At 36.6% G+C, this 20,168-nt stretch overlaps 4 protein-coding genes across 14 annotated transcripts in view; 2 read left to right on the forward strand and 2 right to left on the reverse strand.

Moving 5' to 3' along the window:
• The window catches only part of LOC132543837 (uncharacterized), a 187,111-nt gene that overhangs the window by 37,671 nt on the left and 129,272 nt on the right, over positions 1 to 20,168 (forward strand). The window lies entirely within an intron of this gene.
• On the reverse strand, positions 3,250 to 6,570 carry LOC132543840 (DNA damage-inducible transcript 4-like protein). The gene is made up of 2 exons (XM_060207356.1): positions 6,339 to 6,570; positions 3,250 to 3,719 (listed from the first exon to the last, which is right to left on the reverse strand). The coding sequence occupies exons 1-2, from the start codon at positions 6,568 to 6,570 to the stop codon at positions 3,250 to 3,252; spliced, it is 702 nt and encodes a 233-aa protein (XP_060063339.1).
• Positions 8,387 to 10,900, forward strand: LOC132543954 (uro-adherence factor A-like). The gene has a single exon (XM_060207512.1). It carries the CDS (start codon positions 8,387 to 8,389, stop codon positions 10,898 to 10,900), a length of 2,514 nt encoding a protein of 837 aa, XP_060063495.1.
• LOC132543870 (collagen alpha-1(I) chain-like) overlaps positions 11,965 to 20,168 on the reverse strand; it is a 99,813-nt gene continuing 91,609 nt past the window's right edge. For 10 of the 11 annotated variants that reach the window (XM_060207390.1, XM_060207397.1, XM_060207395.1 and 7 more), the window contains 2 exons: positions 18,034 to 18,121; positions 11,965 to 15,298 (listed from right to left, as the gene is read on the reverse strand). In XM_060207390.1, coding sequence (XP_060063373.1) covers positions 18,059 to 18,121 — 63 coding nt within the window. In that variant the 3' untranslated portion in view covers positions 11,965 to 15,298; positions 18,034 to 18,058. The remainder of the gene's footprint in view (positions 15,299 to 18,033; positions 18,122 to 20,168) is intronic. The other variant, XM_060207394.1, reaches the window with a different exon arrangement.

Below are 20,168 nucleotides of genomic sequence, written 5' to 3' on the forward strand. Positions count from 1 at the left end.
ACCCAAAGTATTAAGTGGCAGTGAAATGTAGTGTAGGAAATACAGCTCCCTTAAACCTGTTTTCAATGTAGGTCAAAATGTATGTAAAAGTGATGTACTTCTCATACATGACACACCATCTCAACAAGGTGGGCTCCAACTCCAAGTATGAAATTACAATGACGAGTAGTGAAGAAGATGGAGCCCAGACAAGATAGTCTGCAGATGAAAGTACAGAGGACAGATGGAAACAACCTAAGTCGAATCCCCACCACTTTGTTTCTGATTGGTAATTAATTCTCTGAAACATAAACCAAATTGTTAATCTTATATTGGAAAAAAAATCTTCCTGTCCTCACAGGTAACTTCTGGATCGTTTGATTATGACACCCTAAAGGCAAACCTTCTTGAGCATTACTGTGAACTTTAGTGATGCCTGCAAACCATCGTTAATTCGTTGATTCTTTGTAACAGACTAAATGAACACTGTAAGTGGTTGGAATGACAATGAGCTATTACTTTATATCTGACAAAGTACAACATATACAAAATATTAAATAACATCTTTATATGGACGGGTCTTGTGGAAAATACATAGAAAATATATTAGAACATAGAATTTTCTTGTTTTTTTTTTTTTTTTTTAACAAATTATCACGCAATGGACTAGAGTAAAACATCTCCTACTTTCAAAAAAAGAAATTTCCATTATAAATTATGCCAAGGTGTTGATTATATAAATAGTGTGAGAGGTTTGGGGAAATTTCTGCAGAACTGCAACATAAAATGATAAGAATTTTCACTTGACATTGGTTGTAGAACTCCATCAAAATTCAAATATATTGTGTAATGTTGGTTTCATGCTCCAATCAAAACCTTTCTTTCCAAGCTCTATAAGGGGAGTAAGTGAAAATGAAATGGCAAATTAAGGTTCAATTAACTACTTCAAAATTTAATATTATGCATCTTCAGAATTCTTCAGAAACCACATCTTACTATTTCATTGTTTGAATAGAATAGTATAACATTGTTTATATTATCACAACACACATACTACATGGTAATATCACATCTTGATAATATCACATCTGGATAATAACACATTCTTTATTCACTTTGAACTTGATATCACATCCAGCATAAAACACCTGACAACATCACAATATTGAGATTCAATTGACTATGTCAAAACTCACAACCAGGCTATTTTTCCCTAAAGAAACTCCATGAATGCACAATGTTTTCAAGCACATGAAAAATACCAAAACTGATTGACACATTAATAATTAAAATAGATTTTACTGATTAAATGATTAAAACAGAACAATTGGAAACCCCCCACCCCCAACAAAATAAAACTGTTATACGTTTCATTTTCAAATTAGTAATGGCATATATATGATGAAGCAACACTCTTCCAGAACAGCATGGTCTTTCATGTTTAGATTGCATTTGCATTGTCAACATTCCTCTTTTTGGCACAATATAAGTATAAAATCATATTTGAAATACAAAAAATACATATGAAATTATCTTTCATCAATCAACAGAGTATTTGTAAGTTGTAATTTTTCGTATTCATTAATGGTGAGCTACAGATGAAATTATAGCTGTGATATGATGTCAGTTGTCTGATGCATTATACACAACTAAATAAAAACTGGTCGATTCATTTCAAGTTCACGTATTGATAAACATGTGGTAAGCACTAAATAAACAGGTGGTATTTGTTGCCTGTTTTCAATAAAAGAACCTTAAATTTATTTCAATCATTTCTCATATTCAGAAAAAACCAATTCTGTGAAATCAATACCCTATGATACCAGATAATTCACCACTCCACTCTCCTATTGTCAAAGTTTAAATAGGATTTCAATATCTGTCATCCAGAGCCATACAAGAAGAATGTCCACTTTTAATTTTGCTGAGTGTCTTATTCATGAAAGATGACCCACCTCTAACTTTGCAGTGTATCTTATCCATATTGAGGTTATTCACCTCCAATATTGTCAACTCTTCTAGTGTATCTCATCCATACAGGGGGAAATTCACCTCCAATACTGTCAACTCTTATGCAGTATCTCGTTCATACAGGGGGAAATTCACCTCCAATACTGTCAACTCTTCCAGTGTATCTCATCCATACAGGGGGAAATTCACCTCCAATACTGTCAACTCTTATGCAGTATCTCGTCCATACACGGGGAAATTCACCTCCAATACTGTCAACTCTTATGCAGTATCTCGTCCATACAGGGGGAAATTCACCTCCAATACTGTCAACTCTTATGCAGTATCTTGTTCATACGGGGGGAAATTTACCACCAACACGGTCAACTCTTCCAGTGTATCTCACCCATACAGGGGGAAATTCACCTCCAACACCGTCAACTCTACCAGTGTATCTCATCCATACAGGGGGAAATTCACCTCCAATACTGTCAACTCTTATGCAGTATCTCATCCATACAGGGGGAAATTCACCTCCAACACTGTCAACTCTACCAGTGTATCTCATCCATACAGGGGGAAATTCACCACCAACACGGTCAACTCTACCAGTGTATCTCATCCATACAGGGGGAAATTCACCTCCAACACTGTCAACTCTACCAGTGTATCTCATCCATACAGGGGGTAATTCACCTCCAATACTGTCAACTCTTATGCAGTTATCTCATTCATATTGGGTAATTCCGTCAACTCTCACAGTATCTCATTCTTACAGAATAATTCACCTCCAACACTGTCATTCTGCTTGTTTCCTACTTTCTTTAAAGCAGAAAATGATATAATTTGCTTCAAACACTATGAACTATCAAAGTGTGACTATCATGTACACAAGAGGTTGGTTTACCTCCAACATTTTCAATACTCCTCATACATCTTCCATTCAAACAAAATGATAACTCACCTTCCTTAAACACTCTCCCTTGTACTTATCATCCACACACGAAGATACGTCGTCCTTAAAACAACATGAGAGCTCGGTGTTTGCTGTCATCATTATATAGTAAGTTATCCCATCCAAGCAGTATTTCTACATGCATTTGTCAATGAAATTGATGAAATTTAATGTTTTGCATATTTTTGTGCCTAATCTCAATCTATTTATCCATATGAACACAAAGGTTTAAATTTCAAGCTCACATGCCTCTTCTGTGAATGGTTATACACAAACTAAAGACCACAAAAAATTATGTTTTAATAGGAATGTAGAGATATCACAAGTATAAACTTAAAATGTTTGTCAAAGCCTTATTTACTACATTAGTTATTAAGCCTGTAAAGTTTCTTCTTCTCGAGGCCATATCCAGAACACAGAAGCTTTAAGTCTAAACTTTTCTTTTTGTCTAGGTACCCACTCAAGGAAATGAAGAATTTTTTCAATTTGCACCATCCTCTTGTATCTTCCTTTAAAGTCAGGTACAATTCAAATGTTGATACAGTTGTTGGATCACAGTCAAGTTTTGCAAGATTCTGACACTTACTTTTGTCCTCTAGGTTTATAAAGAGGACACATCCTCTCAGTCCACATGGCTCCTTTCGAGCTAAAGTTATAATATCACGAGCTATACGCATTACTAAACCACATGGAATCATCATCTCATAACCAAATTTGTCATCTCGCACAGAAGAAAGAGCATGTTTTATCAGGATGACCAAGTCTTCCCATTGGTTTTTCTCCATCAGGTTCTCAAAATTATTTTGAGATGGGCAGTGAGGGAGGTCAGCATCATCTGTCAAAATTGGAATATTCATGATTACTCATCAAACTTGTTTCACGAAACACAAGAATAATAATAGTAGATATCATGGAGATGACAAGGTTGCATCACTGTGATCAAAATATGAAAGAAAAAAAAACTGAAAAAAAAATTGTTAGAAACATTATGCCTCTGAAACATGTCATTCATGAAGGCTAAGTAACATAAGGACTAGGTCATATGGGTCAACTCTCAACAACATGGCGAGTAATTAAGAAAATCTTTCAATCCAGTCACTCAGACAAATGTTGATGGATTGTGTTGGTCCCATAGCTCCTGCATAGAAAGACTTTAGCCTGTATCAAATCCATTCAAGATGTCCTTGACACAAAGCAATATCAAATTTTGTTCACTTGAGGAAAATAAAGAAATTATCTATATAGTCTAACATTTTGAAAGTAGTACAGCTGTAGCAAAAATTGAAGGGTTTTGACCATTATCAAATTCTTTTAAGACACCTCCAATAAATAAAAAAAACCAAATCTGGTTCAAATTTAAAGATAAAAATTAAAAATTAACACGTGAAATAAAAGCAATATATTGAATTTGGTTCAATCTTTACAGTAACAAGAGATCTAAGATCTAAGATGGATCTTAGTGCCCACCATTGTTTGATTTTTATTCATTCTTTAAAAGTTGGGATTGTTTACCTTCTGTTCTCTTAATTCCTATGTTTTCCTCCAAGAAATAGTGATAATATTCTTTAACTGCCAATTCGAAAATGGCCATCTGTCAGCCATTTCTGTTTTTCTAATCATTGCCAAATTAAAAAAGGCAAAACAAGGGAACAAGTGGAACCTACCTATGAAATTTAAGAAAGATCCATCCTGTACTTCTCAAGAAATAGCAATAACAATCAATTATCATAAAAAAAAAGTCAAGTGTGCACAACTAGGGAGCGATCCACTTATTACTTCTCAAGAAAAAGTGATAAAATTCTTTCATAGTAAAAATCCATGATGGCTGCCTGTCAGCCATTTTGCTTTTCTGGTGTGGACCAAAATCAGACAGGCACAACTAGGTATCATTGGGAACCTACAAATGCAAGTAAAAAGTATCCATCCGGTACTTCTCACAAAAAAGCAATAACATATCTTTTTACGGACTGACGAATGTCAAATGTTGACCAATATCAAACTCATCTGACATTTCACTAAAATCAATTTACCAAATTTTGTTCAAATTTGAAAATAAAAATTGTATTTATATGAATGAAAGTATATATTTTAAGGATTTTAAAATCGACTTTATATGGTAAATGTTGAGAGATTTTAACTAATGTGGAACTCATACGAGTATTTATCGATATAAAGCAATGTACCAAATTTGGTTCAAATCTGAAAAAGTTTGAAGGAAAATTAACATTAACTTAACACTCTTTCCAAAACTTGTGGTTAGATCAGCTGATGGAAATGAAAGGGATCTCTTTCTCTTGTAATTAGATCAAAGTATACATTGAAATTTTGACAATTTATTTGGTGATATGTAAATAACATATTATTTTACATACTCTTTTCTAAATATTATCATGTGACGACCAGGTATATACCTGGTAATTGTTTATAAGTTGGGAAAACTTTGGAACTAATCCCTTGGACATTTTATTTGCTAATAATTTATCTATTAACTGTTACAACTTGATAAACATACTTAAAGCCTTCCAAAATGGGATCTTTGAATCCACAATTGTTTAATGTTTATTTCTTCTTTCAAGTTTAATTTTTTCTTAGATTTTCCCCTTATTATTATGTGAAATTTTGTAATAACCTTAAAGAAATAGTAAACATAATAATAACCTGTCCACACAACCCAAATTCATAAAAGCAAAAATTAGGAGCAAGGCTACTCTGCATATGAAAATTGAGGAAAAAAAATTCTGAAGAAATCGTCTGTACAAAATTGTTTAGGCTACCGACAGACTAAGGGCAATTTGAAAAGCCCACCATCTGATAATGATGGGGTAACAACAGTGTACTCCTGTGTTAATCCTGTTGGAGTTATGGCATCTGAACTTCAAATATGAAACAATGGTACAGTATACAGCGTGTCTAATAATGAAAGAAATCAGGTAAAATGCATGATAATGTAGACAGCAATATTTTAATTTAGAACTTTTTTCATAGTTACTCACCGATTCTTGTTTGACAATTTTCAAAGTTTAAAAATCGATTAATAACTGTTGAGTTTGGATATAAAGTATAAAACGTGAGTATAGTGAATAGAATCTGTACCCAAACACATCACTACACCATTATATATATAATCCATCAACGACGTCAAGAAAATAATCACAATAAACTCAACAAAATGACCCTCCAGTAGACCATTTCAATGTTGCGAAAAGAAACGATATCGACACGTAACCGCACATTCAGAGACATTCCACTTAAAGAAAGCCAATTTTAACTCGGACTGAGTAAGGAAACAACACTGAACTGAACACCTGTTTCGAACCCACGGACTTTTTCATTCACACATTACAACATTATTGAGTAATTATGCCTATAGTGTGAAAAAAGGTTCGGCCAAATTCGCGCCGACTCGTGACGATAAAAGTTTGCATAGAGATGTTAAACAAGCAATATTACTCACCAATAATATCTTCATGTTGTTTCTGATTATGCGTTTCGTCAGTTGGATTTACTGCAGACGAGTCGCGATGTCCTTTTATTTTTGTCATGCCTTTCATTGTAGTTGACTTCAACTTGTGCAGCATACGTTGAACTTTCGTCTGCCTACTCGAATCGACGGATTCGAACACTGCGTCAGATTTCGTCTTCGTAACTGCACAGAGGTTGTTTGATTTCTTTTCTGTTCCAACCATTTCGTTCAAATATGATACTATTTCAAAAGAAATATGCAAACTGATCGAAGATGCATTCAAATAGTTCTCAGAAACACTCGTTTCTGACAACAGGGCCCTCTCATCGATCAGACGTTCACCAACCCTCTGCGCGCTGTCAGCGAAATCAGCTGACTTTGAGCCACGAGGTCATGACCCCAAAGTCACATGCCATATAAGGAGAAGTGGGACGAGTCAAAGTCAACCAATCAGCCAATGGTATCGGCCAATACATACCCTTATGTACCCGACCTTGCCAATGTTTTTATACGAGTTAGTCAATCAGGTTAACGTGCGTTTATATAAATAGACATTCTGCAATATTTGTTAAATGTGCTTGTGTAGAATTTAAACTACGGTACTGTTCTAAGAGAATTGTTACGGACTTAATGAAACAATTAGTACGATTTTCTTTTCCGATTTCTAACACTTTTATGTGTATAACGTATTAATGGTCAAATGTTACCATGGCGCCGTATTGTAGACTATAATTGACAGACAGTTGCTCTGTCATTGTACTGGTGTGTATTTTATGTACCAGGCCATTGTACGCAAAATCAGAGACGTATATAAAGCGTGTCTGGCAATTACCAATGTTCTTGTGTACGATGGTTCGTGCGGTGTCCAACGATGACCGATCGACTGTCTATTCTCACGTTATCGTGGGAAAGTCCGAATCCAACTTTGATCACAAGACATTCTAGCACCACACATAAATGCTGTTTTTTTTGTAGCTGTACTTCGTCGTTTTTTTGTTTTTTGTTGTTGTTTTTATTTTACACATTTTCGGGTTTTAAGTGCAGTTGGAATACCTAGGGCACTGTCAACCATCCTTAAAATAAGTCAACACTTTTTAACGTTGTGCGATTACAATCTTACATTATGTCAAAATTTCTTAACGTTGTGTGGATAAATTCTTACATCATTAAGGTCTTGCGTTATTTTGATACTGTAGCATTGAACATTGACCAGTTTGTACTAGATTTATTCTCTAGTTAGGAAGTCATTATCAATCTGGCACCCAGAGTGCATTCATATTGGCAATAAATACAATCTGACAGGCGTTCAAATGTTATATTTACATTTCGGATATTATTCAAAACATTACCACGCCTCTTTTTCTCTACTTTAAATCGTCTTTATCGCTGTATGTTTGCACACCGGAAAATCTTTTTAAAATCATAGCTAAATTTGAGGCGATGTTTAAAGCGTTTCTCGTCAGTTCAGTCATTATGACGCCAAAATGACGTCATGCTATTGTCCAAAATGTACCAATACTTGTGTGAATACAATCCGGAATAACAATGTGTTAATGGGAGGCCATCATTAAAATATAAATATATCACTGTTATATCAAAATGTATTTGCGTTGTGTGGCTCAAATCCTGCTTGGAGTTTGTTATACCCTTACATTATTCAATAACGTCTTTTCACTGCCGCTATGTGGCTGCATACTGACGTTCTATCAAGGACAAAATTGCATTGTGTTGTGTGATTACACCAGTACATTTTGTCGACTTATTACGGTTATGTGATTATAACCTTACGTTATGTCGAAACTCCTGCATGTTCTTGGTTATATTGTATAACCAAATATAGTAAGGAAGTTTCGACTTAACGTCAAATAGTTTGACATAAACAGTAGTGATATGACCACACAACGTAAAGAAGGCAGTTAAAGCATTTCATGCATAGCCAGCTCAGAAGACAGTTACAGCATTCTATACACGTTCACATCAGAAGGCCGTTACAACATTCCATCCATGTCCATCTCAGAAGGCCGTTACAGCATTCACCCATGTCCATCTCAGAAGGCTGGTTCAGCATTCTATACATGTCCATCTCAGAAGGCTGGTTCAGCATTCCATCCATGTCCATCTCAGAAGGCTGGTTCAGCATTCTATACATGTCCATCTCAGAAGACCGTTACAGCATTCCATCCATGTCCATCTCAGAAGGCCGTTACAGCATTCCATCCATGTCCATCTCAGAAGGCCGTTACAGTATTCCATACATGTCCACCTCAGAAGGCCGTTACAGCATTCCATCCATGTCCATCACAGAAGGCCGTTACAGCATTCCACCCATGTCCATCTCAGAAGGCTGGTTCAGCATTCTATATATGTCCATCTCAGAAGGCTGGTTCAGCATTCCATCCATGTCCATCTCAGAAGGCTGGTTCAGCATTCTATACATGTCCATCTCAGAAGACCGTTACAGCATTCCATCCATGTCCATCTCAGAAGGCCGTTACAGCATTCCATCCATGTCCATCTCAGAAGGCCGTTACAGCATTCCATCCATGTCCATCTCAGAAGGCCGTTACAGCATTCCATCCATGTCCATCACAGAAGGCCGTTACAGCATTCCATCCATGTCCATCTCAGAAGGCCGTTACAGTATTCCATCCATGTCCATCACAGAAGGCCGTTACAGCATTCCATCCATGCCCATCTCAAAAGGCCGTTACAGCATTCCATCCATGTCCATCACAGAAGGCCGTTACAGCATTCCATCCATGTCAATCTCAGAAGGCCGTTACAGCATTCCATCCATGTCCACCTCAGAAGGCCGTTACAGCATTCCATCCATGTCCACCTCAGAAGGCCGTTACAGCATTCCATCCATGTCCACCTCAGAAGGCCGTTACAGCATTCCATACATGTCCACCTCTGAAGGCCGTTACAGCATTCCATCCATGTCCACCTCAGAAGGCCGTTACAGCATTCCATACATGTCCACCTCAGAAGGCCGTTACAGCATTCCATCCATGTCCACCTCAGAAGGCCGTTACAGCATTCCATCCATGTCCATCTCAGAAGGCCGTTACAGCATTCCATCCATGTCCATCTCAGAAGGCCGTTACAGCATTCCATCCATGTCCATCTCAGAAGGCCGTTACAGCATTCCATCCATGTCCATCTCAGAAGGCCGTTACAGCATTCCATCCATGTCCATCTCAGAAGGCCGTTACAGCATTCCATCCATGTCCATCACAGAAGGCCGTTACAGCATTCCATCCATGTCCATCTCAGAAGGCCGTTACAGCATTCCATACATGTCCATGACAGAAGGCCGTTACAGCATTCCATCCATGTCCATCTCAGAAGGCCGTTACAGCATTCCATACATGTCCATCTCAGAAGGCCGTTACAGCATTCCATCCATGTCCATCTCAGAAGGCCGTTACAGCATTCCATCCATGTCCATCTCAGAAGGCCGTTACAGCATTCCATCCATGTCCATCTCAGAAGGCCGTTACAGCATTCCATCCATGTCCATCTCAGAAGGCCGTTACAGCATTCCATCCATGTCCATCTCAGAAGGCCGTTACAGCATTCCATCCATGTCCATCACAGAAGGCCGTTACAGCATTCCATCCATGTCCATCTCAGAAGGCCGTTACAGCATTCCATCCATGTCCATCTCAGAAGGCCGTTACAGTATTCCATCCATGTCCATCTCAGAATGCCGTTACAGCATTCCATCCATGTCCATCTCAGAATGCCGTTACAGCATTCCATCCATGTCCATCTCAGAATGCCGTTACAGCATTCCATCCATGTCCATCTCAGAAGGCCGTTACAGCATTCCATCCATGTCCATCTCAGAAGGCCGTTACAGCATTCCATCCATGTCCATCTCAGAAGGCCGTTACAGCATTCCATCCATGTCCATCTCAGAAGGCCGTTACAGCATTCCATACATGTCCATCTCAGAAGGCCGTTACAGCATTCCATACATGTCCATCTCAGAAGGCCGTTACAGCATTCCATCCATGCCCATCTCAGAAGGCCGTTACAGCATTCCATCCATGTCCATCTCAGAAGGCCGTTACAGCATTCCATCCATGTCCATCACAGAAGGCCGTTACAGCATTCCATCCATGTCAATCTCAGAAGGCCGTTACAGCATTCCATCCATGTCCATCACAGAAGGCCGTTACAGCATTCCATACATGTCCACCTCAGAAGGCCGTTACAGCATTCCATCCATGTCCACCTCAGAAGGCCGTTACAGCATTCCATCCATGTCCACCTCAGAAGGCCGTTACAACATTCCATACATGTCCACCTCAGAAGGCCGTTACAACATTCCATACATGTCCACATCAGAAGGCCGTTACAACATTCCATACATGTCCACCTCAGAAGGCCGTTACAACATTCCATACATGTCCACCTCAGAAGGCCGTTACAGCATTCCATACATGTCCACCTCTTTTTCAGAACGCATACTCTTATTCTGTTTGTGCAGTTTTCCATTCATAGATTCATTCCGTCTGTCATCTTCAGATGTACATAACGTTTAAAAACCAGCGTTATTTGGAGGTGCTAATGAGTGCTGTAAACAGAGATACGTAAACAATTAGGGAAAAGTTTAAACACACGCCCACGGTTAAGATATAACCTCACACAAAGGTGTGATATTCTATTATTCTTCATCAGACAACGCCAGCTTATAAAAACCTGCCTATCTCAGCGGTTCAGTGTTGTTAGAAGTGTAAAAGTGTGGCTTCAAAGTCGGTCCCATCGTCTGTCAAGCATATCACTTGGATCTGTGAAGCATAACGCTATACACAATCTGATATAGCTGTGGATTATCACACGGGAGACCCAGGTTCAATTTCTGTCAAAGGCCTTAACATATTTTCCTCTCCTCTTTCACATTTAGTGACGTTGTGAATTATTTCAGATGATTTTGGGCAATCCGATTCTAGTTGTCACTATAATAATACTGTTGTACTGTCTATGACAGGCCATCTAGACATTTATTAGTATTTTCTTCTAAAAACTTTACCTTCATATAAAAAATAATTTTCTTTCAATGTTACACACAACGAGGGAATAAGAAAATAAGCTATACGTTTTTATCAATTTCTCTCTTCACCTGGCCAAGTACAAATATAATTTACAATCATATTGTCCATTATTTACAGATCTTCGATGAAAAGATGTCTTGCTTTATTATTACCTTTCAAGATGACATGCCCTACACCATCCTCGATACTCAAGGAATTACGATCACTTTAACTCTCTGCATGTCGTGACAAAACTGAAGGTCCATGTGCGACACCTACTGGACAAGACGAAAAGACTAGATGGATCCTTTGATGTACATCAAACGAATCTCGAGGTCGCATTATGGTATGTTGTAATGGCTTTGAAGTTAGGTGTCGCTCCTTTGTAATCTTCAAAAGGAGCGTATCAGTCGGTGATTGGTTAGTTTTTTCTTGGTGCCTTCAATTTTGCCATGACCTGTTCCAGGGACCTGGAGTATCCAGGATGACCCTACACCTATGCAAGAGTATATTCATGAATAAGAATCAAACGGAGTCAAGAAAAAGGCAGAACCAGATTATACTTTGTTAGTAATTTATTTTTGTATGATCATTACAGTGCTACACAACATGAGTAGTATCAGCTACAACAGTTAAATCCATCACCCTCATCAAACTAGCATTTCCTCCTGGTGTCAGAGTTAAATGTTGAATATTTAACCTCACTGCGAGGTCAGGGGTTAAATTTAGGACCACTGACTTTCATCTCATTATGGCCACCTGAGACTTGAGGGTCGAGTATTATATGTTGAATCCTTGATCATTACTTCATTATCAATATCTCAGACCCAAGGGGTTGGAGTTAAATGTTTAACCCTTTACCCTTATTTAACTACTGATATCTCAAACTTAGGCCAATGGTCACATGTTGAACCCTTGTCCCTCACTAAACACCAATATGACAGATACAGGAGGTCAGAAATTACACGTTGAACCCTTGAAACTAGCTATACAGACCACAAATCAGGGGTAAAATGTGTGACCTTTGACCCTCATTTCACTACTGACACTTAGACTTTGGGGTTTGGGGCTAGATATTCAACACTTGAAACTCACCAAACTAATAACAACCTGGAACCAAGGGTCACAGGTTCAATGCTTAACCTTTGACCCTCACTTCACCATATATAGTAATACCTTTGGTGTCGAGGGTCATGGTTTAGATGATGAATCCTTGACCCTCTCCTCAATATCAATACCTCATATCCTGGTGTCAGGGGTTAAATAGTCAACATATGACCTTCACTTCACTACTTCTAACCTTCAGTTGGGGTTATGACCTTAATGTTGAACCCTCTCTTCAATACCAATACTCCAGGTCAAAGAGCCTGGAGCTAAATAGTGAACCTTTGACCCTCTCTTTAACAACAATACCTCTGTCCTTAGATTAGCTGTTAAAATGCTCTCCCTGACACCATACTGACGTCACCAAAAGACCCTTAAACTGTTAGCCCTATTACTGTTTCTGATTATGAGTGATACAGAATAGATAATGTACTAAAATCTGCTTATTAAACTAAACAATTGCCCATCTCTCACACATATGTGAAATACTAATAAACAATGATATATATGGAATTCATCAGTGAAAACATCAACATCACAAAAATTTCACCGATTTGAAGCTGTTTGCTCTCGGTTATATTACTTTTGTGTGATATACCAAGTCTTTGTACAAATATATGCTAATCATGTATCACAAAGATAAACAGAATCTCTAAAGTGGTTCCAGGATGCAGGAATTCTGTGAAAACTTCAGTTCCATAACAGCATATAAAATGAAAACTCCCTTTTTAAAAAAAAAATCATGTGATCTTTTCATTACATTGCATGAAAAAAAAGCTGGAAGCTTTCATGGGTTTTAGTTTTCATTGACATTTTGGAACATCATTTGAGGACATGTGTATGATGTTCACTCTCTGAAGATTAATCAGTCATAAGATAATATCTCATAACAAACTCACAAGAAACTCTCATGTATATCTCACAGGTCAAAACATTATGGTGTTTCTTTTTTCTATAGGTGAAGAAACCTGGTATTCACAAAACCAAGATCCCATGATTAAATCAGTATATCAATGCCATATATGTAAAGACAATACATGTCTTTGTTATACATTAAAATGATCACATATGAATGCAACAATAAATGAAGTTAACACTGATCTGATTAAGTGTGTGATTAAAGTAAGAACAAAAAATAGATAAATGAAATAAATGATCTGCGGATTTCTTTAATATCCTATTTTTAGAATTAATCAAGAGAACAAAGACCAAAAGAATATATTTTGAACAAAATGAAGAAATTTGCTCTCAAAACTTTTATCCCATGAGTAATTTTGAATTTCTCCTTCAGATTAATAATCAGATATTACATGTTTTCTTCAGGTTTTCAGAAGTTACCTGTAATTTGAAGGTCGCAACATATTATATATGAAGTGTAATTTCTAATGACATTGAACTAAAGATAACAATAATGACATATAATGATTAATGTTAAAACTGGATATTATTACATCTTCTGTACAAAATTTAACATTGATGTCAAAATTTACATATGAATTTGCAAATATATAACAACGAAGCAACAACAGTTATCCTATATACAGGAGGTAAAAACTCGAGTCATCATTATTGTACACAATCTATATCTTGTGTAAATGATTCACAAAATCCAATGTTTTTATTCTGAATGTATCTTACTTTAACTGTTATTGTTTCCTCTTTGTTGTAAGAATCACATTACTATTTATTTAATGAGAAGATAGAAAATTTTGCCTGAAATTATGAAAGATTCTACTCTTTTATCCCATGCCATCAACAGACATTACTGGGGTGTTGTTAACAGGAACAGCCGACTACAACTAAAACTGTATTATTTATCACTTCTATTGCAATGGAATACAAGGTGAACAGATTGCCTTCGTTCTGACAAAATTTTACCAAACAATCAGAAAAGAAATAATTAACAGACTCATTTTTAACTAATTTCAAGAACAAATTTAAAGTATTGGTATAAATTGGATTAGGTAAGATGATAAACCTTTGCTTAAAGTTTCTTGAAACCATCTACTCTCTACAATAACTATCTTCTGTGTAAATACCATTTAAGAAGGAGTATATAATAAAAAACAGATAAAACCTTATCAAATATCAGAGCCCACCCTAGGGTTCCAAATCAGGTGTATCCTGCTAGGGGCACCTGTTTCTTAGTTACAAGATAAAAGTTTGTGAAACAACTGTACAAGCTGGAGACCTGGCAGATCACTATCGTAATATCACCTGTAATTAACATCTATTGTCTAACTAAACGTGTGTTTCAACATTTTGCTATTATGTATTTATATATATATATATACTTCTTAACCTTGATCATTATAAAACTAAAGAAAATTTTCTTTCTACTCTCCCAGTATAAAAATTCATCTCCTTAAACAGTTGATGGCGTTGGGTTACTGAACTTAAAATTCAAAATTCAAAACAAAAAAAAGAAAGAAAAGAAAATATGGTCAAAATATTCTGCGGAACACAGGCTATTTTCTACTACAAAGAAAGATGAAATGTACATATCTAAAGCATTGAATACCTTAGCTCTGGGTTTTATTATATGACATAAGTTCATCATTGTCACATTCAATGTCAAATTTCACCAGTGCAAAATACATTAAGGTAGAGAAACTGAAGGAAAATCATTTAACAGTTTGGTGTACACTATACATCACTAGGAAATGTCTGATCTTGTTGGCAGGTTTAATCCTGTTTTTTCTGCGAGTAGGTGGTATGTATTCCTAGTTGTTCTGGTTACACTACCCAGTATATTTATAACAGGCAGTTCTGTGTTGTCTCATCTGTTTGCTTGGTGGTTACTCACTAAAAGAGAAATAAAAACATACATAGTCTTTGAAGTTAGAATTAATTACCCCTACTCAAACACACAGTTGATGATTTTGCCATCTACATATTTACAAAAATCAGACTTACATCATCATATATTCATAATGACTGTTCAATGAATCAAGCAAAAAAAGCTGCATTTTGATAAAGTTATACTGTCTCTATCTCCAAAGATGATCAAGAAATAAGAGTTCTCGATGACCACCATTAGAAGATTTTCGTTGGTTTTATGTAAGACTAATCTTTTCTCTATTTTTCCTTCTGTTCCTCTTTTCCTTTTAATCATTAGATAACAAGAGGGAATCATAAATATGGATCTCACAAGAACTTTCTGAGAAATAGTGATAACAAAATTGTAAAAATCCAAGACGATCTCTAGTCAGCCATTTTGTTTTCTTGAGCAAGCATGAAATTGAATAGGCTCCACTTGCGACAAAAGAACCTATACATCAAGTTTGAGAACTATTTTTCCAGTACTTTCACTGTCAAAATCCAAGATGGCCACCTGCCAGACCTTTTTTTCACTGGGGAACATACACATCAAGTTTAAGAAAGACCCCTCCAGGATTACTCAAGAAATAGTAATAACAAGGATTGTTTACAGACAGGCCACAGACAAAGGTTATTTGAACAGCCCACTATCTAAGGCTGGTGGATTAAATCACTGAAGACAACTGGTCAGGTGTGAGGGTATTATCTGACTAAAGGGACCAGATAGTGTGAGTGTAATAATACAAGGACCTGGGTATAAGGATCTTGCATGGTCGTACTAGCTGACTACAGGGTTCATAAAAGACTGGTCAGGTGTGAGGATAATACCTGACTACTAGGACCAGATTGGACTGGTCAAGTGTTGGGGCATTACCTAATTACAAGGACCAGGAAAGACTGGTCTAGTATAAGAGTAATATCTGCCTACAGAGACCATCTTAGAAAAGATCAGGTCCGCGGTTATTACCTGATTACAAAGACCAGGGTAGAAGAATCAAGTATTGGGGTATTACCTGACTACAAGGACCAGGTGTCAGGTGCTAGTAATATCTGACTACAAGGACCTTGTTAGAATGGTCGACTGTTGGGGTTTTACCTGAGTATTGGGGCCATGTTAGTCTTGTCAGTCAAAATCACCATCCTGTCTTGACAAGACATTTTGCTGAATCAGCAAAACTAGATTAGAAGTGGACATTGCTGTGTCACTCCCTCAATAAACTTCTAACTAAGAACCTCGGAATTACTGTGTTGTTAACTGTTGTTTGAGCCTTCAGTCATTAAACTCTAGCTATTCATTGTGTGTAAGGGCCATTCACCTAGCTGATATGGAAAAGTTACATCATACTTGATAATACACCAATAAGCACATGTCCAGGGCCTACAGGCTTCATGAGTGACACACATGGTCCACATAAACTACACTGCTGATACAATACCTGGTTTAAAGTTAGGAGTATTGTAACAGAAAATGGAATTATGTACAATTCAGATAGTAAATATATATAATTATATTTCATTTCATTTTAAACCATTTGTTTTTTTAATTTTCTGTTTAAGATTGTATTGCAGTAGACACCATACCCTGCAACCATGATGTGAAATTTTGGCACTCTAAGACTTTTTACCAAGTCCTAGTAAATAGTGATTATATGAATTATAAAGTTTATTACATATGAAACATAAGTGATTTTTAAAAATTCAACTCAAACTACAAAGGAAGGAGAATAAAAAATCAAGTCAATTATTTTGATTCTTTGAGATATCGCAGTCCAGCTTCATCGAAAATCACATAAGTTAGACATAAGTTAGTTTTCATATACAAGCAATGAAACAATAGTTTGCTCGCTCAGCACTCCATTTCAGAATTTAAAAGCCATATTTGCTCTGATAACAGCCTTTTGTGGAGTAAAAATGGAGTGATTTCTTTCTGACAGCTTCACAGGAAGTTAATTTCCCTCAAATGGAACACTAATATGCACACAAAAGTACAGGTGATAGTGAAAACAGTTTATACAATTAACAAACATTAAAACCTCTAATTGAAAGGTAAATTAAACACCTTTTAGTAATATTGTTGAGGCAACATTATCCATGTTGTCCTGCCAAAATGTCAAATTACCAGAGTGTTTTGTGACCTGAAACCTGTTTTTCAACATCAAAGAAAAGAGCCCAAGTCAATCTGCTTGTAATGTCACTAACCCAGAGGGAGATCTATTGTTGTTGACTAAGCACCTGTTTGTTTATTTTGTCAGGGATAATGACAACTGGTGACCTGCTAAGCCAGCAGTTTTACAGGGCAAACATTGTAGTGTACAAATCCACACTAATGATGCTTTCAGGCAGGTAAATAAAATATCTACACTTAACAAAGTCTGTCACAAGGAGGAAAACTCACCCCTTCATTTCCCAATCACCGTCATAATGAGACAAAACAAACATTTTATCAGGGGTGTGAAGGAAGTAATACAGGCTTTTTATTAAGATATGCTGTGGTTTGTAAAATATATAACTACAAAGATGATTATTATCAATTTCAATTTTCACTAAACATAGATCTTGACAAGGAATAAAAGAGTGTACAGCACAACCTATAGATGACGAAAAGCTCACATATATGACATTTATAATAGTTTTCATGGATACTTATGAGTTATCCCTTCTTTAAGTCTTGAAGTGTAACCAGATTAGATTCCAGGAATAAGAGCAATGTGTAAACCTACCTGTAACTGCCTTCTTTAAAACATGCTAATTGTATGGACATCCTGCTACAGTATCACCATTTTGGTCAACAGAACATCCATTTTGACCCTACAAGCAAAAGTATGCTGCACCTCTCAGGAGTCTCAAGAATAATTCATGGATAATAAAGAATAGTTGACCACTGGTCACTCTCTTTCTGTGTTAGTAAACAGTACATCCGTCAACAACATCAAAAGCTCACCACAACCAGCACCGGAAAAAAACCTGCAAGTTTTCAGCCAAGGTTAAACTCCATCAAACATTAAAGGCAACAATTTGAAACCACTGATATCCTGATATCTGCAAAATTATCAAATCAGTTTCAAACCTTAGCTGCTGCTACAATATAAAGTGTTAATAAAGCTAGTTTATCTACAACTACTAACATAATTTACTCCAGCAATGGCAGATATGTTAGTGAAGCCAGGCAGTATAACAAATACCTATAGCAGTATAACATATACCTGTAGCAGTATAACATATACCTGTAGCAGTATAATATATACCTGTAGCAGTATAACATATACCTGTAGCAGTATAACATATACCTGTAGCAGTATAATATATACCTGTAGCAGTATAACAAATACCTGTAGCAGTATAACATATACCTGTAGCAGTATAACATATACCTGTAGCAGTACAACAAATACCTGTAGCAGTATAACATATACCTGTAGCAGTACAACAGATACCTATAGTGATACAACAGATACCTATAGCAGTACAACAGACACCTATAGTGGTACAACAGATACCTGTACTGGTACAACAGATACCTATTGTGATACAACAGATACCTATATCAGTACAACAGATACCTATAGCAATACAATAGATACCTATAGTGGTACAACATATACCTATAGCAATACAACAGATACCTATAGCAGTACAATAGATACCTATAGTGATACAACAGATACCTATAGCAGTATAACAGATACCTATAGCGGCACAACAGATACCTATAGTGGTACAACAGATACCTATAGCAATACAACAGATACCTATAGCAGTACAATAGATACCTATAGTGATACAGTAGATACCTATAGCAGTACAACAGATACCTAAAGCAGTACAACAGATACATGTCATGGTACAACTGATACCTGTATTGGTATAACATATACCTGCAGTGTTACAACAAATACCTGCAGCAGTTTAACAGATACCTGTAGCAGTATAACATATACCTGTAGCAGTATAATATATACCTGTAGCAGTATAACAAATACCTGTAGCAGTATAACATATACCTGTAGCAGTATAACAGATACTTAAGGTGGTACAACAGATACCCATAGCAGTACAACAGATACCTATAGTGATACAACAGATACCTATAGCAGTACAACAGACACCTATAGTGGTACAACAGATACCTGTACTGGTACAACAGATACCTATTGTGATACAACAGATACCTATATCAGTACAACAGATACCTATAGCAATACAATAGATACCTATAGCAGTACAATAGATACCTATAGTGGTACAACAGATACCTATAGCAATACAACAGATACCTATAGCAGTACAACAGATACCTATAGTGATACAACAGATACCTATAGCAGTACAACAAATACCTATAGCGGTACAACAGATACCTATAGTGTTACAACAGATATCTGAAGTGGTACATCAGATGCCTATAGTGGTACAACAGATACCTGTAGTGATACAACAGATACATATAGCGGTACAACAGATACCTAAAGTGGTACAACAGATACCTATAGTGGTCCTATAGTGGTACAACAGATACCTATAGTGGTACAACAGATACCTATAGTGGTACAACAGATACCAGTAGTGGTACAACAGATACCTATAGCAGTACAACAGATATCTGTAGTGGTACAACAGAAACCTATAGTGGTACAGCAGATACCTGAAGTGGTACAACAGATGCCTATAGTGGTACAACAGATACCTGTAGTGATACAACAGATACATATAGCGGTACAACAGATACCTTTAGTGGTACAACAGATACCTATAGTGGTACAACAGATACCTATAGTGGTACAATAGATACCAGTAGTGGTACAACAGATACCTATAGCAGTACAACAGATACCTGTAGTGGTACAACAGAAACCTA

This window comes from Ylistrum balloti, unplaced genomic scaffold (genome assembly GCF_031769215.1).
Source record: "Ylistrum balloti isolate Yb309-2 unplaced genomic scaffold, AGI_CSIRO_Ybal_v1 Utg369772, whole genome shotgun sequence".
NCBI lineage: Eukaryota > Metazoa > Mollusca > Bivalvia > Pectinida > Pectinidae > Ylistrum > Ylistrum balloti.